General features: G+C 35.5%; 1 protein-coding gene and 1 pseudogene across 1 annotated transcript; both read right to left on the reverse strand.

The window, feature by feature from the left end:
* Positions 1–7,229: 7,229 nt before the first annotated feature.
* Positions 7,230–16,764, reverse strand: LOC126029872 (olfactory receptor 7A17-like). The gene is made up of 4 exons (XM_049788124.1): positions 16,583–16,764; positions 12,912–13,091; positions 11,130–11,195; positions 7,230–8,202 (listed from the first exon to the last, which is right to left on the reverse strand). The coding sequence occupies exons 1-4, from the start codon at positions 16,762–16,764 to the stop codon at positions 7,230–7,232; spliced, it is 1,401 nt and encodes a 466-aa protein (XP_049644081.1).
* A 4,948-nt stretch (positions 16,765–21,712) lies between these two features.
* On the reverse strand, positions 21,713–22,530 carry LOC126029874 (olfactory receptor 7A17-like; annotated as a pseudogene).
* Positions 22,531–24,653: the final 2,123 nt, after the last annotated feature.

The following is a 24,653-nucleotide window of genomic DNA, read 5'->3' on the forward strand; positions in this document are numbered from 1 at the left end:
CCCCCAAACAAACAAACAAAAAAAATCTTAACAAAATATTAGCAAACCAAATTCAACAACACATCAAGGCCATCTATCACAAGTCAATGGCAAATATTATTATCAATGGAGATAAATTAAAAGCCTTTCCCCAAATAGCTGGTACAAGACAAGACTTCCCTCTCTCACCACTCTTATTCAACATAGTACTAGAAGTACTTGCCATAGTGATTAGGCAAGAAAAAGATATCAAGGGCATCAGATAGGTAAGGAAGAAGTCAAGCTCTCGGGGCCACTGAGGTGGCTCTAGAGGTAAGGTGTCTGCCTTGCAAGCACTAGCCAAGGAAGGACTGCGGTTTGATCCCCCGGTGTCCCATATGGTCCCCCAAGCCAGGGGCAATTTCAGAGTGCTTATCCAGGAGTAACCCCTGAGCATCAAACGGGTGTGGCCCCCCCAAAAAAGTCAAGCTCTCACTGTTTGCAGATGAAATTATACTATATTTAGAAAACCCTAAAGACTGCCAAAAAAAGCTTCTAGAAACAGTAGCTTTATATAGCAAAGTGGCAGGCTACAAAATTAACATGCAAAAGTAAATGGCCTTCTTATACACCAATAATGATCGAGAAGAAATGGACATTTAAAAAAAGCAATTCCATTCACATTAGTGCCCACAAACTCAAATATCTTGGGGTTAACTTAACTAAAGAGGTGAAGGACCTATACAAAGAAAACTACAAAAGCCTGGTTCAAGAAATAAGAGAGGACACACAGAAATGGAGACACATACCCTGCTCATGGATTGGCAGGATTAATATTATTAAAATGACAATACTCCCCAAAGTATTGTACAGATTTAATGTGATCCCTCTAATATTCCCATGACATTTTTTAAAGAAGTGGATAAGACAGTCCTGAAATTCATTTGGAACAATAAACACCCACAAAATAGCTAAGGCAATCCTTGGGAATAGAAATATGGGATGCTTTACTTTCCCCAATTTTAAACTGTATTACAAAGCAATATTTATCAAAACAGCATGGTATTTGAATAAAGACAGAGTATCAGATCAGTGAAATAGACTTAAGTATTCATAGAATGTTACCTAGACATTTAATGAACTTATCTTTGATAAAGGGGCAAGAAATCCAAAATAGAGCAAGGAAAGCCTCTTCAACAAGTGGTGTTGGAACAACTGGTTAGTCACTTGCAAAAAAGTGGTCATTGATTAGGAGAATTAACATAATTAAAATGGCAATACACCCCAACTATGTAGATATTTAATGTAATTCCTCTAAGAATACCCATGACATTCTTCAAAGAAGTGGATCAAGCCCTCCTGAAATTTATTTGGAACAATAAATAACAGCTAAAGCAACCCTTATGGAAAAAAATGGGAAGCATTACTTTTCCCCAACTTTAAACTGTACTACAAAGCAATAGTCATTAAAACAGCATGGTGTTGAAATGAAGACAGACCTTCAAATCAATGGAATAGACTTTCATGTTCAGAGAATGTTCCCCAGACATACAATCAATTAATCTTTGATAAAGGGGCAAGATATGCAAAATGGAGTAAGGAAGGCCTCTTCAATAAGTGATGCTGGAACAACTGGTCAGTCACATGCTAAAAAGCAAACTCAGACCTCCATGCACAAAGGTCAAATACAAATGATTAAAGGTTTTGATATCAGACTCAGAACCATAAGGTATATAGAACAACACATATGTAAAACACTCCATAACATTGAGACCAAAGGTATCTTCAAGGAGGAAATAGCACTGTTCAAACAAGTGGAAGTGGAGATAAACAGAGGGACTTTAGTAAGCTGAGAACCTTCTTCATTTCAAAGGAAATAGTGACAAGGATACAAAGACCACCATAAAAAGGGTAGAAACTATTCACCCAATGCTCATCAGATAAGGAGCTAATATCTAAGATATACAAGGTACTGACAGAACGTAACATGAAAATACATCTAACCTCATCAAAAATGGGGAGAAAAAGTGAACAGACAATTCCTTAAAGAAGAAATACAAATGACTAAAAGACACATGAAAAAAATGCTCCACATCACTAATCATCAAGGAGATACAAATCAAAACAACAATGAGGTACCACCTCATGCCACAGAGACTGGAACACATCACAAAGATTAAGAACAATCAGTGCTGGTGGGGATGTGGGGAGAAAGGAACTCTCATTTACTGCTGGTAGGAATGCCATCCATTATAAAAATAATGTGGATATTCCTCAAAAACCTGGAAATTGAGCTCCCAGTTGATCCAGCTATACTACTCCTAAGAATATATCCTAGGGAAAAAAACCAACACACAAATGCCTCTGCTCTATGTTCATTGCAGCACTATTTACAATAGCCAGAATCTGGAAACAATCTAGATGCCTGACAATAGATGAGTGGCTAAAGAAACTCTGGTGCAAAATACACAATGGAATACTATGCAGCCATCATAATAAATGAATAATGAGCTCATGAAGAGAAATAGACACAGAATAGTCTCATTCATTTATGGGTTTTAAGGGTAAAAGACATTGTTGTGATAGTATCAAAAACAATAGAGATGAGGACTGGAAAGACCAGCCCAGGATATGAAGTTTACCACAATGAGTGGTTAATTCAGTAAGATAAATAATTACACTGACAACTATCATGACAATGGTAGTGAGTGAGAGAAGAAGAATGCCTGTTTCAAAGAGGGGCAAGGGGTAGTGAGGAGGGAGATGGTGGGAATTGGTGGTGAGAATATTGCACTGGTGAAGGGGAGTGTTCTTTTTTCTTTATAACTAAAACCCAAATACAAATATGTCTGTAAACATGGTACTTAATAAAGATTTAAAAAAAATAATGTAAATGCAATTAAAACAAGCAACCAAAGAAAACAGGGTGCCTAGAACAACTGGAATATTCCTGTGTTACTCTTTGCAAGAAGGTAAAAAAAATCATATCCAAGAGGAAAGAATAAGTGTTTTTCTGATTTCTCTTTATGGTAAATAAACTGATAACAAAGAATTTATAAAATGCATACAATGCTTAGATGGATGTCTAATGATTGTGCTGGCACATAATGTTTATCCTATGGCTAAAATACATGTCATGTTTAATCTACTCAACTTCCTAGTAATGTTCATTTTTTGCTTAAATATGAATCAGAACTCCCTATAAATGGGACTTGGTTCTAATTATTCTTGAGTGTGTTTGGTCTCTGAGTACCCATTCTTCACTGGCTCCTTGTTCCCATCCTTCTTTCAAATAAACCTGAAGCTCCTCTCACTGCTGCCTGACTCAGCTGACCTGTGACACTTGTGGGCACTCAGATATTTTCAAGAATTTTACAGATGAAATCCCAAGGCTAGGGGAGAAAGGTAAAATGGAGGCCAGGCACAGGAAATAAACAGATCTGAATTGACCCTGCTCAAAAACATATTGAGAAGCACTGAGATCATTCCCACTTAGACCCACAGTTTGAATGGCACAATCACAACACTTAGCTAGACTGACATTCTAGCAAATTAATTTTTAAAGTATATGAAAGTTCTTTCAAGTGTGTGTAGACACGATGAAATGTTATATAACCAAAAATACATTTATTCATTAATCAAGTAACCAACAAACCTCTATCCTGCTTGGATATGAAGTTGGCTTGGTTTGTGATGACAAAGTCAATGATGCTCTTAACTTCCCTTCTCACTGGCTTTTGAGGCAGTGTTGCTGATATGCTAAACCCACATGGTTAAGAACCATGGTTAAGGGACATTTCCAAAAGGAAATATAAATTGTTCCTTGAGTGACAAATAGGAGATTCGGTGTCTCTTTTTCCAGACTAGAGAGTGGGAAGAAATAAAGCATCAGTCACAACCAAAATTTAGGACTCCAAATAAAAATTATTTCTTTCAGCCTAATGCACATGGGTTCAAACAAAGGAGATGGCATATATTTATAGGTCCCTCTATGTGATTGTTAATCACTTTTACCTATTTTCTTGTAGTCTCTATGTACAAGGATCCTTGTTAACTCCTCTTCTGGACAAAAAGGACATTTTTCTTAATGATTCTCTTTTCCCAAGACATTTGAGGTGAAAGAAGTTTATTATATTCACTGTTAGCCTTAAGCTGAATCCCTTCCATATCAGTAAACCATCTCACACAAAAATATGGATCAATATTTCTCCATATTGTTTTTGTCAAGTTATCATGGTTGTAATTGAATTGATATCATTATTTTATACTTACAATGACCTTCTACCACATCCCTTTTATAAGCATGTAAAAGTTCTTCACCATCATTGCATGGTTCCTTTTTCTTTCCGTATTTGTGGTTGAGGAGCTTATTTCAATAATGTCCCTTGGTTCTTTATAACAATGGGTAAAGGAGGGACACCAAGTCTGATCCCCAGAAAATTGCTATATTCTTTTATCCTACAAAAGGAAAAACTGAGTTCCTTAAAATAAAATATGGTTGACATTTTTTTTTGTTTTTGGGCCACACCCAGTGGTGCTCAGGGGGTTACTCCTGGCTGTCTGCTCAGAAATAGCTCCTGGCAGGCACGGGGGACCATATGGGACACCGGGATTTGAACCAACCACCTTTGGTCCTGGGACTGCTGCTTGCAAGGCAAACACCGCTGTGCTATCTCTCCGGGCCCCTGGTTGACATTTTTGTCAATTTATATCATGATTTAAAGGTCTTTCTTTTTATTTAAAGTGTACAGTATTAGTTATAAAATCAGTTGTGATTGCATTGATTTATAGACTTTTTTGCCTTATAGAGATGATTATGTTATGTTTTTAGTATAATCATCACATTATTAAGTAAGTTGTCAGAGAAAGTCAGTTGTACTGTTTGATTTCACAGAAGATGTTGGGAATCTCCAAGTTTGTGCAGAAAGACAAATGCAAAGCTAATCAAGAGTGTAAAATGAAATACGAGGTGCTTGGTAGCAATGACCCCACAGTCAGAAATGATGACAAATGTCCACCACACAATCATAGGATATCACGTTCTGGAGAATGGCATCTAACTTTTCAAACACCCCCATATCATACATATGGATGATGCAATCTTCATAGTTGATTAAATTGATTCATGTCTGGAAATTCACCAGTAACTTTGAGACATTGTCAGGGTCATATCATATTATGGAGGAAGAAGTACATGAGGGTGTGGAGATGGGAATCTGAGCTGATGGCCAAGATGACAAACATATAGTAATTTATTATGTAGAGAGGAAAAATCACAGATATAAGAGACTGCATTTCAGGTTCTACTAAATAAATTATAGAAAAATAAATTATAAATTATAAAATCCATGAATTGCTGCTTTTTTTGCTCCATGTAGAATTGGAAATGATGTCTAAGAAATAAAAAAAAAACACACGTTGTCCCACATATTTGAAGTCAAATTTTATGTTTTTCAATGAGTGTTCAATGGAAACTGGTAATTACTAGGATATAAAGAGAGGGAGCGGATGTAATACTGTAGATTATGGAAAGTCACTGAACCATTGATGTTGAGGGCAATGGAAGTTAACCAGACGCAGGACTTTCAAGAAAAATCCCTGAAATGCTATAATACTTTGAATCAAATTTAAGTCATTAAATAATTATAATTTAAAATTTTATTATTTTTCTATAGTACTGGCTTTTTATTATATCAACATTCCTTTCCAGTTCTGTTGTAAACATAATCTCATTCTCTGTGCCTACTACAGTTTTAATGAGGAATCCCTCATAATTTTCCAATATGAATTGAAAGCTGACTGTGTTTCAGGCAATACACAAGTGGTGAATACCAAGTGCAGGAAAACATAATCACCCCAGTTTAATAATGGAGAAGCCATGAATCATGTGTTGTATTAGAACCATTTGTAAGAGTAGAAATGCAATACAAAGAGAATAAGGAAGGTGTTATGTATTTTCCAGGATATATTTTCCAGGAAAGAACAGCAAAGCAGGGGCCATTTAAGTAAAGATCTTATGTAAGAGATGTAGGATCTGATGGGTTATTGGGGAAATTAATTCCATTATTGGGAACGTGTCCAAAATTTCTGACAGATTGTTTGATATATCAAAGTCATAAAAGTAAAAAGACAGTATTGCCAGGTGACTGAGAAAAAAATGATAGGATGAAAAATGTTGAGGAGTTAACATCTCCTACTCTGAAATCACAAAATCAAGGATTTATTTGATCAATCTTGTTACAAAAGCAAATTGAATACAATTGAAACAGGTTCTTTCTTGTTTCCTCCATTGATGAGTTATGATCCATTATTGTATGAATCATTTTTCTAGGATGTCAACCACTGCTTCCCAACGACTTTTCTAACTTCATAAAGCACATATCCACATGCCTGACTATTGACCACAAATACACAAGCTCCACACCACCCAGAGTAAGATGCACACAACACTATATTATTCTGAATTATTTTAGTTTTTCTATCTCTCACCGATGCTGGTTACTACCTACAATCTAGGATAAAGTGCTGATTTGTAATCTTAATTATACTGCTTAAATTGTAATAATGTTGTTCCTCTGAATGTCATTTTATGTTGAACCCTTAATCCTATTTATTCCTTTGTTCACTTTGATTCTCAGTGTATATAGCACTGGCAAGACATGTGTATTCTAAGTGTGAATAAGCAAAATTGCCATATATGTTTAAAAATGTACAAATAGGGGCCGGAGAGATAGCACAGTGGTGTTTGCCTTGCAATCAGCCGATCCAGGACCTAGGTGGTTAGTTCAAATCCCGGCGTCCCATATGGTCCCCTGTGCTTGCCAGGAGCTATTTCTGAGCAGATAGCTAGTAGTAACCCCTGAACACCACTGGGTGTGGCCCAAAAATAAAAAAAAATGTACAAATAAATTACATCAATTCACAAGAACAGTTAAATAGAAGTAAAACACATAAAGAAATGAACACATCGTAGGTTGTCTCAAGATACACAAGCACACAAGATACACAAATATGGAAATACTAAATAATGAATAAATACAAGAATCACAAAGTTAAGATACCTGAATAACTCACACCAGTAAGTATAACATCAAAGTTATGAAAGGGAGAGAAGAAAACAATAGAATTAGTTAAGGTGAATTAAGTTGAGGTCAAATAAAGGATATTCCAAGTAGAAGACATAAAAGTAAATTCCACATCTATAGACAAACTATATAAGCACAATTAAAGCTTTAACATTTGTACCACAGCAATTATGTGCCCATCTTCCATTACTGGGACAAGTGTCCTTCTGTAGCTCTCTTCACAAACAAAGATTTTAAAGCACTCTTCATTTGGTTATTTCTCAGACTGTAAATGAAAGGATTTAGCATGGGTGTAATTACAGTGTACATCACTGAAGTTATTGAATTTGACTGAGAGCTATGGGTAGCGGGTATATTAGAGCTAAGGTATACTCCTAGGATGGCACAAAAAAATAAGAAAACCACAGAGAGGTGAGAAACACACGTGGAAAATGCTTTATATTTCCCCTGGGCTGATGAGATTCCACGTATGGAGGAAACAATCTTAGAGTAAGAATAAAGAATCCCAACCAGGGAGCCAACACCCATAATAACAGCTGCTAAATATAACACCACGTTGTTGAGTAAGGTGTCAGAACAGGCAAGTAGAATAATCTGTTTGAGTTCACAGAAAAAATTGTTGATCTTAAAGTCTGTACAAAAGGACAGTGGTATTGTCAATAAGCTGTGCACTAAGGAATTAAAGTTGCTTAACATCCAGGATCCTAGAACCAGCAATCCACAGACCCGGGGGTTCATTATGACTGTATAGTGAAGGGGGTGACAGATGGCCACAAAACGATCATAGGCCATCACTGTCAAGAGACAGATGTCCATACCAGAAAAAAGTACACAGAAATACATTTGTGCAAAGCAGGCTTCGTACACTATAGCTCTATTCTGCATCTGGATGTTCAGCAACAATTCTGGGACAGTAGTGGAGGTGAAGCAGATGTCCACAAAGGACAGGTTGGAGAGGAAAAAGTACATGGGGGTGTGGAGGTGGGAATCTGAGATGACAGCCAAGATGATGAGCAGGTTCCCCAAAACAGTGATCAAATACAAGAAGAGAAAAATTACAAATATGAAAGACTGTAATTCTGGTTGCTCTGAAAATCCCAATAGGAAAAATTTCAAAATGTGTGATTCATTTTCTGGTTTAATATTATGGAGGTATCGTCTACAAAAGAAGAAAAAATAGAATAATTTTTACATTAACCAGCTTTATTTGAATATTTAAACACCAAATTATATAGCTGCACCCATGACATTATGGATAACATTTCTATATATTTTTATTCTTTTGTTCATTCTCCTATAGCCCTTTTATTAGAAAGTTGTGGTTACTCTCAGCTTTATCTGGATGTGATCTTACATATTACCATTTCATAAAATACTCTTATTTCAAAATTGTATTTGAGTACTGATCATATTTTAGGCAACATATAGACATTGACTACAGATGCAAACACAAATTCTTTGTCCTTTTACTTAAGCAGAATTTTGTCATTGTTATTCTGAGATTTTTAGGTTAACAGTTCTTTCTTCATAATCTTAATAGATACTACTCATGGTTCAGAACTTCACCCAAATGTGTATTTCATAACAAATAATTTTTTGTGATTATTCTATTTATAGGACCCTTCCATCGTAGATACATTTTATTTCACAGTTCTCAGTCAATGTAATACATAACCCAAGACATCAGGAATTTGTTTTTTTCTTTTAATTTGTAATACTTTATTAAGTTCTCAAAAGTTGGCCTAACATTTTTTCTGTTTAATTTTTTAATATATTTTTTAATTTAAACGCCTTGATTACATACATGATTGTGTTGTTTGGGTTTCAGTCATGTAAAGAACACCACCCATCACCAGTGCAACATTCCCATCACCAATGTCCCAAATCTCCCTAATCCTCACCCAACCAAGACAGGCTTTCTATTTCCTTCATACATTCTCATTATTAGGATAGTTTGAAATGTAGTTATTTCTCTAACAAAACTCATCCCTGTTTGTGGTGAGCTTCATGAGGTGAGCTGTAACTTCCAGCCCTTCTCTCTTTTGTGTCTGAAATCAAGCTCCCATACGATCCAGCTATACCACTCCTAGGAAAATACCCTAGGAACACAAAAATACAATACAAAAATCCCTTCCTTATACCTATATTCATTGCAGCACTATTTACCATAACAAGACTCTGGAAACAACCAAGATACCCTTCAACAGATGAATGGCTAAAGAAACTGTGGTACATATACACAATGGAATATTATGCAGCTGTCAGGAGAGATAAAGTCATAAAATTTTCCTATATGTGGATGTACATGGAATCTATTATGCTGAGTGAAATAAGTCAGAGAGAGAAAGAAAAATGCAGAATGGTCTCACTCATCTATGGGTTTTAAGAAATATGAAAGACATTCTCGCAATAATAATTTTCAGAATTTGTTTCTTTGTTCAGCTTTCTATTTTTTCCATAACAGAATATGAACATGCATTTGCATAGAAACATATAGTAATATGAGATTAAAAAGGCAGTGAAGGCAGGCTATGGATATCAGCTCTAAATAAGTTGTCAAAGCAACTGCAATAAGCAAAATTACAAGGAGAAATAAGTACTTAACAAGTAAGCATAGAATAACAAATTGCTGACAGCAACTTAGATTTACATCCTAAAAATTTTTGCACCACTTATGATGCTTATTATTATTTATATACATAGTTGAATATTATGTCAATGTGTATTGTACTAACTTGTCATAATTATGTTATAGTTGATTTGAGAAGTTGGTATCTCAAATAAATTTGGGAATAAATTTGGATAATTCAGAAAATCTATTCATTGTGTTCTTCCTCATAAATTTGACAAATAATAAATGATTAAAACTCAGTATAATAGTAACATATTTACTATAATATATAGAAATTACATAACCCTGTAATGTCCTACTCTGGGTTATTATATGATTCTCACTGCAAATGGAAAAAAAAACTTTTAATTTAAATAAAATAAGAAATTCAGGAGGTAGATTTTCAATAATAAGAATTTTAAAATGCTATAGAACACCCTGCATTTTTAATGTGATAGGTAGTGTGATGTGAAATCATATAATAAAAAATTATAATTGTGCCTCTCATATATACTAATAAAATATGTACTCCCAAAGTCAAATGAGAAACAATTGACATAAATCACCTAAAATATTAATTATAAGAAAATGCATAAAAATAAGTCAGTGAATACAGCTGGCAAACAAGTTAGCAAGAATGTTATTGAAATTTACCATTTGTAAATTTTCTTTTACATTTTCTTTCCTAAGCAGTGTTTACTCAGCAATATTCTTGGACTGTTAAATCCTGTGGGCTATGAGAACCACATTGACAGTACTTGTGGGTCAAAGCAGAGCTGGGAATTCAAACCTGGGATCAGGTATGTGCTCTAGCTCTACAAGCTTTCTACACAAACTGACACTAGTGATATTTTTAAGAAATCATAAAAAAATCTCTGAGATCCATAATCAGGGATCAAAACAAAAGTACTGTCACTATCACAGAGTTGAAATTTCACATATGTTATCAAAATCTGCAACGTTGGGTAAAACCTAAAGACAACTATAGATATTATAGCAAATTATTTTCTTTTTTTAAAACAGTAAAATGATTTTCATTGTATCAAGATTATTATTTTACCACTTCTGACATTTTGGATTGGACATGTTTAGTGATGGGATAAATTCTGTTTTGGGAAAAGTGCTTAGAACATCTCTGAACACCACCCAGTCAGTAACAAACAAATGTCTCTTGGCATATCCTAGATGACATCAGCTCTGCTTGAAATCAAGTGTGAACTTGAGACTCTCAACACAGTTTTCTAGCATTTATATAATAAGAATGTAATTATAAAGAATTTAAAAGATTGCAAAGTTTAAATAGTACTGTCACATTGAAATATTTATAAGTGACTGAAATTAATATATTCATTCAATAATCCAAATTTAACCCTGTAAAGTCTTGCTCTGGGTTATTAGATGGTTCTTAAATGACCACGTCCTTCACTTACAATCTCAATGACTTTGCACCAGGTCAAGGTCTGTTATGAACTCACCTGGACGTGAACTCAGAGAGTGAGGTCTCCATATAAAGGTCGAGAATGAAGTCTGAAGGTCCTTCCCTTAGGAAAATATGGCAAGAAGTAATTCAGTGTCTTTCCCTCAGCCAGAATTCAGAATAAAAACCAACAAGGAAAAAAATTTTCCCTTCAGCCCAAGTGTGTACACAAACTGAGACACAAGAGATGCAGAGATATTTAGAGTTCCTTCACCTGCTCATTAGGTATTTTTTGCGTCATGTTCTTCCAATCCTAAGCACATGATTCCCTTGGGGAAAGCAGGAATGGACAAAAAAATTTTTTTAATAATTATTTTCTTTTCCCAAGATATGACTGCTTAAACTAATGAAGTTTAGTGGTTGATTTTTCTTCATTACTTCTTCATACTGAGCTGGCGATCCAGCACTTCATATCAAATAACCTTCATCTCCTCAGTTGAAGTTTTCTCCACTTGTATTAATGAACTTTTCTTTGAGATTGCAACAAACTGACCTGATTGAAAAACTTAACTCTTAACTCCACAAAATTGTTATTTCTCTCTATAGAAAGTAAGAAAACTGACTTAAGCCTATAAATCCACTCACTGTCTTCTTTTGTATCTTTTAAATTGTAAGCACATATTTTATAAAAAAATAATTTAAGCTGATTAGTAAATTATATGCCCTATGAAAGAGAAAGTAAATCACTCATTTCAAATTAATATAATATTAAATATTTAATTTAATTCCAGATTAATATAACTCCAATATATCACAGTGGCACTAAGATATATCATTTAATATCAATATTAAGGTTGTTCATAGACTTTTCCAATTGTCTTAATTCATCATATTAATACAATATTTAAAATTTTATTTCTTGGGGCCGGAGAGATAGCATGGAGGTAAGGCGTTTGCCTTTCATGCAGGAGGTCATCGGTTCGAATCCCGGCGCCCCATATGGTCCCCTGTGCCTGCCAGGAGCAATTTCTGAGCCTGGAGCCAGGAATGACCCCTGAGCACTGCCAGGTGTGACCCAAAAAAAAACCAAAAAAAAAAAAATTTATTTCTTTTCTCATCCAAAGTTTCACATTTGTTACATCAAAATGTAGAATCATAAATGTCTTCCAATGTATATATTTCTTTTGCTGTATAATTACTTTACTCTCTTATATTATTGAATATTGTGTTTTACAACTATATATGAGGTTATTTTATGCTTTAAGTGCTACTACACAGTGTCTACTACCATACTGTCAATATACCTAAACCCAAATCACTAAGCAAGTATGTTTTCTGACCATAGTGGTATGAAAATAGGAATAATTATCGGGAAGAAAACTAAAAAACTTACAAATATGTAGAAATACATATTTGAAAGAAAAATTAAGGCTAAAATTAAAAATTATGAAGCAAATCAGAATGGAAATAAAACATAAAAATTCTAAAACACAGCAAAAAACAAGTATAAAATCCATTCATAGAGGCCAAACCAACATTAAGTGTCAGGGACCTGACAGCCCCACACCCTTGGTCTGCTTCTGCTGCTGCTTTGCAGAACTTCCTGGTATAGCTGCCCTGGAGGCACCCCCGCCCTGGGGCTTAGGAAATGAGTAAATCAAGAAAAAGTTAGCACAAATTATGCTACCTAACAGGATGCCTGAGGAGGTTTGCTAAACTATGTTGCCAGCCTTGTTCCTGCTGACCTTTCAAGCATGAGTTAAGATCTAGGTTTAACTTTATGTTTAGTAAGAACATTGGGTAATTGTAAATGTTTTAATGGTAAATGCCTTCATGTTACGCATTTCTTTCTGCAGGCCCACCCTCCTGCCTCTTTGTGGCTTGGTATATAAGCTCTGTGAATTTTGCAATAAACGACTCTTGATCAGATTCTTGTCTTGAGTCCTGTCTGTTCCCCTCCCCAATTCTTTTACAGGTTAAGTCCTCTTCATGACCCACGAATAACTGGCGACCCCGGTCCCTGCAGTCAAGTTTGGGTGGTCGCAATTAAGGGAGCTGAAAATTTTATATATGTGTATTTTTATATATGTGTCATATTTATAATATATATAATTTACATAATTATATATAATTTTATATATGTGTATTACTTCTTAGAACTAAAATTAATTTATGAAGTTAGAAGAAGTTTTGCCTATCTTCTTTCCCCCGAGGATTTTTTTTTACCTATTCATGGAGGTTTATTGTTGCATATATGTTTTAGAAGTGTTTGATCTATCTCTTTGAAAAAATGTCATTAGTACCTCACAGGCACTTCATTGAATCTATACAATGCTTTGGGAAGTATTGCCATTTTAATTATATTTTAATTATATTAATCCTCCCAGTACATGAACAGGGGATATGTTTCCATTTGCTTGTGTCCTCTTTTATTTTGTGAAACAGGGTATTGTAGTTTTCTTCGCCTCTTTAGTTAGTTGATTCAAAAATACTTTATTTTCTGAGTCACAAATGGAAATGGGATTTTTAAATGTCTCTTTTCTTATTATTGTATATAAAAAGCCATAAATTTTTGCATATTTGTAGCCTTCCACTTTATTATAAAAATGTATTATTTCTAGAAACTTTTTCTTAGAGTTTTTAGGGTTTTCTAAATATAGTATCATGTCATCCACAAACAGTGAGAAATTTTACTTCTTCCTTTTATACCTACATGCCCTTGATATCTTTTTCTTGACTAATTCCTATAGCAAGTATTTCCAGTACTATACTAAGTAGAAGTAATGAGAGTCTGAAGCCTTATCTTGTGCCAAGATCTTAGAAAAAAGGCTCTTAGTTCTTCCCCACTGAGTAGAATGTTTGCCATGGGCTTGTGGAAAAATAGCTTTCACAATACTGAGAAAAGTTTTTTCAATTCCCATCTTGAGAGTTTTTATCACGAATGGATGCTGAAACTTGCATCTAATAAGACCATATGATTTTTCTTCTTTCATTGCTATCATTTATTATATTTTTATTTTTATATGTTAAACCACCTTTGTATCCCTAAGATAAAACCTATTTTGGTCATGGTGTACTATAAATTAGTAGTCATTAAAACATGATACTAGAATGGACGCAGACCCTCAGGGCAATGAAATAGAATTGAATAACCCGAAACTGATTATCAGGTATATGATTAATGAATATTTGATAATGGGTCAAGAAATATGAAGTGGGGCATAAAAGCTTCTTCAAGAAATGGTATATATACTATATATATATATATATATGATTTATATATGATAATGTGTTGGGAAACTTGGCCAGGTACATGCAAAAAGCGGACTCATTTCACTTCAACATCATGCACAAAAATCAAGTCAAAATGGATTAAAGACCTTGATATCAGACTTAAACACAGAGGAAATATAGGCAGAACTGTTCATGACATTGAAGCTAAAGGCATCTTCAAGGATGAAACACCACTGCCAAGCAACTGTAAGCAAAGACAAGCAAATGGTACTGCATTAAACTAAAATACTTCTACAATTTAAAGGAAATGGTGACTAGGATACAACCTCACTTCTAAAACTGGAAGGTATCTTTTTTATCCACCCCCGTCCCCTTTCCGGATTGTTTCTTAAGTATCATTTTTTTAAAGGTTTAACTCAGGGGCCATTATACTATTCTTGCTGCTGACCCAAGTTTAATCCCCAGCACCCCAAAGTATTCTCCAAGCCCACCAGGAGTTATAACTCAGTGTGGATTAAGGATTAAGGAATAAATTCTGTGCACCACAAGGTGTGGTCAAAATAAAAAATATACATATGTATATTACAGTTTCACAAATTTCAGAATTTCTTCTTTGTGGATTTTTAGAAGAACCAGAACTGTAATCCCTCATACTTGTGATTTTCCTGGTTATATTCCTTCCCACAGTGCTTGGGAAACTGCTCATAATTATGACTATCAGCTTAATGTCTCTATAAGTAATTGCTTTTATTACAAAAATTCCCAACCCATAAGTGATGTGGAGATTTAATCCCAATCACATTTTTATCTATTCAACTAACTGAGAAATTACTCAGTTTACTGGAATAGGAATTGGGTGCTCACCATTTTTAGGCAATGTCTAAGAAATGAGTGTAAGGTTCTGGATAACAATAGCTCTTACAGCTTCTGGTCATGTTTTACATGATGTCATCTGAAATTAAGTTTTCATAATGAATAGAAAATACAATGAAGAGAATAAAGAGATCATTATATCTTAAGGGTTTTGTGTCATACCACACAAAATAATATTTAATTAGAGATCTTAGGATACAAGGAAGAAAAGTAATGTGATGCAGGAAATATTTGTTCATTAATGGAACTATCCATGCAAAGTACTAAGAAATTTTCAAGAGGTTGAAGTAAAAAAACAAACAAACAAGTTAAATCAGTATAGCATGGTGATGGAGGAAGAGAGATGAGAAATGGTGACAGCTGTGAAGAATGAAGTGTCCTTATACTTACTCTGACATTTAATGCACAGAGATGTCACCCATTCTAGGACTCTATTTTTTATTTTATTTAAGCACCATGGATACAAAATAGGTCACGGTTGAGTTTCAGTTATAGAATATACATCACCCATCACCAGTGCACATATTTTGCCACCAATATTCCCAGTTTCCCTATCACTCACCTCTGCTGTGAGGTATCAATTTATCTCTCCTCTCTATTTTCCTTTTTTGACACTCTGGTTTGCACTATTCTTAATGAAAGGGCAACATGCATATCACTTTATCCCCTTTCAACACAGTTATTGTCCAGTGTGATCAGTTTCAACAACTATCATTGTCATAGTGGACCCTTCTCTACCCTAAATAGCTTCACTGTTCTTTGTGGCAAGCTTCCTACCATGAACTGGTCTCTTGGACCTAATCTTTTGGTAAGGCATTCATTTCATTGAGTTTTTTTCACTGTGTCCCACCACTGGCTTTGGGCCTGGAGGAATGCTTGTGATATATCTAATATAAATATTGTTTGATTCTTTGTATGTAATTTTCCTTTATTATATTATGCTTTCAGTATTTTATCTCTGTGGTTTTCATCATTGTGACTAGGATGTATCTAGGAGCGCTTTTATTTGGATATCTTTTAGCTGGTACTCTTTGGATGTACAGGAAGTGAATGCAAGCATTCTTAAACTCTGGAAATTTCTCAGTAATCTTGTTGCTTCCTCATAGGGGTTTTCTTCCTGGACCTCTGGGACCCCAATGATTCTTTTGTTTTTCCTCTTAAATTTATCCCAATGGTCTATTTTTGTGTGTTCACTTATTCTAAGGATATTTTACATGTACTGTTCATTTAAGACTTCCAATTTCTTCTGCTGAATGGATATGATATGCAACTCATCTTCCAGCTTGCTGATTCTGTCTTCAGAAGCTGTTACTCTGATGGTGAGGCTTTCCAGTGGTTTTCATTTCACCTACCATGTTTCTCAGTTCTGAAATTTCTGTTTGGACTTTTCTCATTTCTACTCACATACCCTCTTGAGTCTTACAGTCTGTCTCTTCCTTGGTTTCTTTGAATCCTTTAAATAGCTTTAACATTTCCTCTCTAAAGTCCTGATCAGAAAGATTATGTAGATGGCTGATGTTGGATATGTCTTCAGAACTAGCATCTTCAGTCACAAGGTGTGGTGGGTTTCTGTATTGTTTACTCATTGCGACCTTTGTGGTGTGGTACTGTTGTTTTATATGTTGTGGTGGGTCTCCTTGACTAGAAAAAGTGCACAGCCACAGCGTGAAGCAGAACACCGTGATTTTTTTCTGGGATCATTCACTTCAAGTCAATCCCAAATGATACAGTTTATTCCCAATGCTGCCCACAGCCCCCAAGTAGTCCCACCACTGCTGGTCAACTGTTCTTTTTATTCCCATCATGCTCTTGCGTGGGCTAAATCACCTCATTTCAATTCAAAACAGTACTTTTTAGTCCAAACACAGCCAACAGCCTGGGTCAGTCCTGAATATTGCAGAATGTTTAAAAAATCCTGGCACCACCAAACAATTCTCTTCACTGGCAGCTGTAAATGTTATATGGACATTATTCTTGCATTCAAAATGAGGGAAAAAATTCCACTTAGAGACACATTTGTAATGGACAATTACAATGTTTTTCTAGTGCTTATGTAATAACAGTAATAATAAGACCATCTAAGTTTGAGTCGTAGAGTCTTATTGAAAAAATTACAAAGCCATCAAAATGAATACACTGTTTATTCATTTTACAACCTAACACTGTATTCTTTTGACTTAGACTAGAAAATTGGAGTTCAGGTAACTACTGGTCAATATTCTTGCTCCCCTCTCTCTGGCTCTCAGGATATGGTCAAATAGATTGCTCTACTCGCCTGATGGAAACTCTAAGCGGGAAATCAAAAGTTTGGAATAGTTGGATAGTTGATAATAGATACTAAAGATATTTATTCTAAAAAGAGATCAGGAAGGTGTGTACCCCAGGTCAAAATTAGAAATGAAACCAAACTATAAACAAGCATGTCTATCCAGTCCCTAGGGATCATTAACTGAGACATAGATGAGATATTTGTGCGTCCTTCTATCTGTTCATTAAGCATCATTACCTCATGGTCCTCTGGTCTCTCAGTACAAGAATCCCTTGTAGTAAAACAAATGTTACGAAAGAAAAACTTTCCTATTTTTTCTATCCCATAGCATGAGAATTCAATTGAATCCTCTTAGGTTTGATTCTTTCTCCATATAAAAAACCTTTTTTTCCTATCCTGAAACTACGATTTTTATCTCCTGAATGAGCATTTTCTCCATATCCAGGAGTGAGGACTCTGCTTGAATTAACTTCCTTGTTTACCCAAAGCTTCCATACCACCTTGATATCCATAAAAGTGTATTCTCTTTGCAACAAAAGGGTAGAAATGACAACCTATCCTAACTTCATGTGTTGATACTTTAAACCATTCTTAAAATGTCATACTTAATCACAAGTATTGCTCATTAGTTACAAAAATAGGGAGGTGTTGCTTTAAGCTGTATAGCCTGAAGATTTTGGTTGGTTGCTTTGGGCAAAATTGGCAGGTACTCAGGGACTACTTCTGGCTATTTGCTCAGATGTGTCCCCTAGAAGTGCTTGGGGACCCACCTGTGGTGCTGGTGATATAAATGGATTTAATAATATGAACAGCAAATGCCTAAATCCCTGAACTATGGTTCTGCTATATCTTGAGTTTTGTTCTTTTCTTAACTTCATGGAAATTGTCTACTTTTTTTTTAATTAAATAATTTTTATTTTGACCAAAGTGGATTAAAAATCTTTCATAATAATATTTTAGGTACATAGTGACATTAAATCAGAGGCATTCCCACCACCAGTGTTGTCTACTTTAATTTGTATAAACATCTATGCCATAACATGGTCTGTAATTTACCAAACTGAGCTTCAATGTATTTTGTGTGCATTTAAAAGTTAAATCTAAGCGAAAAGTAGTGATTGCAATTATTATTAATGATAAGAGTTCTCATATCTGGAAGGTGGTTCCCCACTGGGAAATTGACAAGAGGATGCTAAAATATTATCATTCCTAATATTTTCTATATAACACAGTGTTTTACCAAATTGTTCATAATGCAGTCATTTTAGGCTCTAAATATTCAAAAACCATCGCAGCACCACACCACCAGTGTGACCTTCCCTTCACCAGTGTCCCCAAACTCCCATAGACCACTATAGTTTGCCTTCATGTAGACACAAACAAATCTACTTCACATTGTTATAACACAAAACCTCTAATTTTTTTATCTGTCTTTCAGAATAATAGTTGAAATGTAAAAACCTGTTTAAATGCTAACTTTACCACCGGAGTGTGGTAAGAAGTTAAACACACTCTGTACACAAATACGCATTCTGAATTAGCTGTTTTCAGAGAAACCAGAGACCATGCATCCCTCACACATTCCCTTGATGTTGAAGTGGAAAGACCTAAGATGATAGTTCACTCTGAGCAGCAAGGTTGTACTAATGGGTCAACCTAGAGTTTTGGAGTTACAGACCCTGTACCAAGCATCATCTTTGTTGGTATTTTTGTTTATCTTTCTTGTTCACGATGCTATGGTTGTACCTAGGTCTCATGTTTTCAAGATATATTACCATGGAGCCATATTCCTTCATTTCTGACATGTATTTTTATTCTGTTTGTAGGAATAAATATTAGCAAGTCATTGCATAAATTAATATTATGATTCTTCAAATGATTAAGAATAGAATAATCAGGTTATCTTGCTATTCTACAACTATGAATATATTAAATAATGGGGATATACTCATTTGAAGAGACATGTTTGCGTCCCTATGTTTATTAAAATATTATTTACAAGTCAAGTTGAGAATGACCTAAATGACAAGTGAATAGATTCAGATGTAGTATATATTTTATGTAACAGTAATCAGTTTAATAAAAAAAGACAAGAATCAAAGAGTTAGTATAATAGGTAAGACTTTTATCTTGCATGCAGGCAGCCTGGTTAGACCTCCAAAACTGCATAGAATTTCTCAAGCCCCAACATAGTTATTCCTGAATAGAAAACAAAGATCAGAACTCTGATTGCTGCCATGTGTTCCCAAAGCAAAACAAAGCAAGAATATAAATAATCCTATTATTTGAAACAATATAAAGTAACAGCATATAAAGTGCTAAGAGAAAGTCAGATACAGAAAGACAGAAATTATTTGCATTCATTGATTCACTCTAAGTTGAAGATATAACCAAATGAAATAATGAATAAAACAAAATAGTAACAACAACTCAGACTGTAAGGATGAAGTTATATAAGAACTGGGTGCTTTTCAAATGACCCCAATATTTACTGTGCCAGGGCAGGAGGGAAAAAACAAAAATACAAAAAGCACGAAACCTTGGTTATTTATATATATATTTTTTACCTTCATTTATTATTATTTTTTTATTTACCTATCTATTTTGGTCGATTTCTCTCTTTGGGTGTGATTATTGAAATTGTTGTCCCCAGTTATACTTATTTTTTCTCTTTCTCTCTTTTCTTTCGTTATGTGCTATGCCATGTTTCTTATTTCAAGACCATGGTGTGTTTTTTTGTTTGTGTGCTTGTTTTTGTTGGTTTTTTGTTTGTTTTGTTTTGTTTTTTGTTTGTTTTTTGTGGTGCTTATTGATATAGCTGGAGTCCTCACTGAATATTTGACACTTCTTTTGGTACTGGTGGAGTATTTCACCTTCTCTTTCTCCTTCACCTCCCAAATCGATGATGAGAGCCACTAGAAGGATTCCGCCCATTTACGGGGTATTAGACTCTTACCCCAATTTATTACTTTTTTCTTTTTCAGGCAAAACCACGTAACTTGAAATAGCTGGTCTTGCCTCCAGTTAGAGGGGTAAATAAGGGAGGTCTCAAGACCAAACAGGTGCAAGACTACTAAGTAATAGGTTAGATACAGAGGGGACCACATATTCTAGCCGCCCTGGGGGTGAGGGAAGAAGAAATGGGAGGGAAGACAAAAACGGACAGGTAGGAAGAACAATTCGGTGATGGATAGGAATCCCTCCTGATTTTATGTAAATATGTACCTAAAATATTATTGTCAACAATATGTAAGCCACTATGATCAAAATAAAATTATATTATAAAAAAAAAGAACTGGGTGCTAAAGTGAATAAAGTAAAGAAATATAGTGCATAACACGCAATATACCCTAAGTAACAGTATTGCAATTCACAGGGCCTAAAATGAAAAATGGGAGAAATATTAGAAAATTTTCTGCCTTAGAGGCAGACTGGGAGTGGTGGAGACTGGAAGGAAACTGAGGAAATTTTGGCAGAAAAATTAACACTGGTAAAGGGAAGGTGTTGAAGCATTGTATGGCTAAAACTTATTAGCAAGTTTTTATCTCTGTATCTCATGGTGATTTAATAATGTTTAAATAATTAAATCATTAGGACTTACAATAGTATAGTGGTTAGGTGCAGGTCTATTATATTCCCAAATCTAGTTCAGTCCCCGGCATCACATGCTCCCCAAATACCAACCTGGTGTGGCCATAGAGAGCCCCAAACATCACCAGGCTGTCCCAAAATGTCCCCTGAACCACAGGATATGAGAGATGCTTCATAACCATCTACTGAACCACTGCCATGGTTGCCAGAGAATTTCTGAAGAGTCACTTAGAGCTTATGAGCGCCAATTGAGAAACCTGCACTATTCTCCAAATTGATTAAAAAAAATTATGCTTACCAAGACAGAAAGGAAAAGGTAAGGTTATATGGAGATAATTTAGTTGCTATGAAGGTTGAATGAAAGAAAACTTGATGGCAAGGACAATACAATACATACAAATGTTAAATATACACAGTATGTTTGGAACTTATGAAGTATCCCAAACCAATATTCCTTAAAAGCTGTTAAGGAGGAAAAAAGACATAAAATAAAATATTAGAAAGCATCCTATATTGTAAGACATGTGACATTTATTTGTTGTTCTCTTTGTTCAGTTGTATATATGTGTAAGCAAGCATGTGCGCCATTTTTTGGTGTTTCTTACAAAATTGTGTGGTAACATGCAAAAACTGTCTTACTCTAGCATGCATAAAAATTGATAAATACTATTTCATTAAGTGTAAGAATCATGGTAAGAGATGCCCTTCCTGCTAAGAGGAAAACAATGACTGTGCAGATACCACAGTAGTGCTACATATCTAATTATGAAGCTTTTTTTTTCTATAATCATGATCCAAAATAAAGCCCAGTAAAACAGGTTTTCATTTGGCGACCACTGCAATGAATTTTTGAGAGCCTTCTTGATATCTTTATTTCTTAAACTATATATGAAAGGATTCAACATAGGGGTAACCACAGTGTACATTACAGATGTTGTAGCACTTGACTGTGAGCTGTGGGTGGTAGAACTCAGGTAGACTCCCAGAACTGTGCAGTACAATAAGGAGACTACTGGGAGGTGAGATGCACAGGTAGAAAATGCTTTATACTTTCCCTGAGCTGATGAAATTCTACAGATGGAACAAATAATCTTAGAGTAAGAGTAAAGGATCCCAGTGAAACAGACACCACCCAGAAGTCCTGATGCAAAATACATCACCAGGTCATTAAAGAAGGTGTCAGAGCAAGCAAGTTGGACCACTGTTTAATTTCACAGAAAAAGTGGGGGACTTCCATATCTTTGCAGAAATTTAGCCATGAAACCATGAAACTCTGTACCAAGGAATTCAGCGCACTTATAATCCAGGATAGCAGAACCAACAGCCCACAATACTGGGGCTTCATGATACTCATGTAGTGCAGAGGGTGGCAGATAGCTACCAGGCGGTCATATGCCATCACAGCCAGAAGAAAGTTGTCCAAACCTGCAAAGAGCAGGAAAAAGCATATTTGTGTGATGCAGCCTTCATAGGTGATGGCGTTGTTGTGTGTCTGAATGATGTAAAAAGGTGCCTGCTCCACCCCCAGGCAACGTGGTGTCTGTGTGCTGTGCCTGCCTGTCAGTGAGGTTTTCCTCCACTCCCTCCACTGCCAAAGGTCAGTCAAAAGTGCCATAGAAATAAATTTTTGCCAGATGGGGGGTTCTGCCCAATTGGGCTGTGGGTGACTCATATGAAAATTCCCCTTTGGGGGTGGTGAGGCGTTCAGTGCTGAAATCAAAATTAGGGGGTGGGCAGTGGTTGGGAGGTTAGGGGTTCGGTGCTGAATTGCCCATGTGGAAAATTAGGGGTTCGATGCTGAAGCATTTTAAAGGGGTTACATTGAAAATTTTATATGCATTTTGCAATTCCTTTTCAGTGTTCACATGCTGATTCCGAACATATCAATTTGGGCATTATATAGGGAGATATAACTGAACTATCAGGGACTGAGCTGGTCTGCTTAGAAAAGCCTGCAAGGGATAAGTGTTCACATCAGGGACTAATGGGGGTTCATACACTGTGTGTATATATACATATATATTTGTATTTTACTAATATCAGTTTGGAATCCCTAGGAAACAATGATGTCAAGAAAAAGAAAAATTGATGGCGAGTGTAGGATATTCAAAGAACAGTGGACTTACGATTACTTTTTTATGCGGTACAAAGAAAAAACTGTGTGTCTGATATGCCAGAATATAGTTGCTGTGTTCAAAGAATACAATTTGCGACGCCACTATCAAACTCAACATAAAGAAAAATATGATTGTTTGGTTGGAGAAGTGAGAAAAGATAAAATATTACAACTGAAACATACACTGACGACTCAGCAAAATACTTTTGTGAAGCAGAAGCAGTTAAATACTTCCTCACTGCGGGCAAGTTTTCAAGTTGCCAAGCTAATAGCGCTCAATGGCAAACCATTTGTGGAGGGAGAATTTGTTAAAGAATGCCTTATTTCTGTTGCCAAAGAGATGTGTCCAGAGAAGGCCGATTTATTTAGTACAGTGAGCCTTTCAGGAGTTACAATGACACAAAGGATTGAAGAAATGGGAGAAAATTTGCTGCACCATTTGCAAAACTCTGCAAAGAAACTTTGCTATTTTTCCTTGGCACTCGACGAAAGCAATGATGTTCGTGATTTTGCCCAACTTCTCATTTATATGCGTGGGACAAATGAGTATTTTGAAGTCACAGAAGAGCTTGCTGCACTGCTAAGTATCAAAGGTACAACCACAGGAGTGGATATTTTTGAAAAGGTTTGCCAAACTGTGAATGGTTTGGAGCTGGACTGGGTTAAACTAGTCAGTGTAATAACTGATGGTGCTCCTAGCATGGTGGGGTCTAAAAGAGGAGTAATTGCTCACATTACACAAGAGATGGACAAACATAACCAACCTCATCCAATTGCCATACACTGCCTCATCCACCAAAAAGCGCTGTGTTGTAAATCACTGAAGTGGGACTCTGTTATGAAAATTGTGGTATCTTGTGTTAATTACATTAGAACTCATGCACTAAACCACAGACAATTTCAGGAATTTCTATCTGAGGTAAATGTTGCCCATGAAGATGTTCTGTACCACGCAGAAGTCCATTGGCTGAGTAGAGGGAGAGTTTTGAAACGTTTCTATGACTTACTTCCCCAGATTACAGCTTTTCTACTTTCAAAAAACCAAGAAGTACCAGAGCTCAATGATGCAGAATGGAAATGGCACCTTGCCTTTCTGACAGCTATAACAGAGCTACTCAATAGTTTCAATCTGCAACTTCAAGGTAAGGGGAAGCTCATCTGTGATATGGCATCGCATGTGAAAGCATTTGAAGTAAAATTAGGCCTTCTCATCAAACAAGTACAGGAGGAAAACTTCAGTCATCTCCCAACAACTCAAAACCTGTCAGTGGACAAACCATTGGTTGCATTCCCAAAGGAAACATGTCTGGCTTCACTAGAATTGTTGCAAAAGGAGTTTCAATTTAGATTCAAAGAGCTTCATCTCCATGAACAGGACATACAGCTTTTTCGTAACCCATTTTCTGTTGAGATTGAAAATGTCCTTACAATTTACCAAATGGAACTGGCTGAACTGTAGAATTGTGGCTCTCTGAAAGACGCATTTAAGTCAAGTAACC

The sequence above is a fragment of the Suncus etruscus genome, chromosome 15 (assembly GCF_024139225.1).
Source record: "Suncus etruscus isolate mSunEtr1 chromosome 15, mSunEtr1.pri.cur, whole genome shotgun sequence".
In the NCBI taxonomy this organism is placed as follows: domain Eukaryota; kingdom Metazoa; phylum Chordata; class Mammalia; order Eulipotyphla; family Soricidae; genus Suncus; species Suncus etruscus.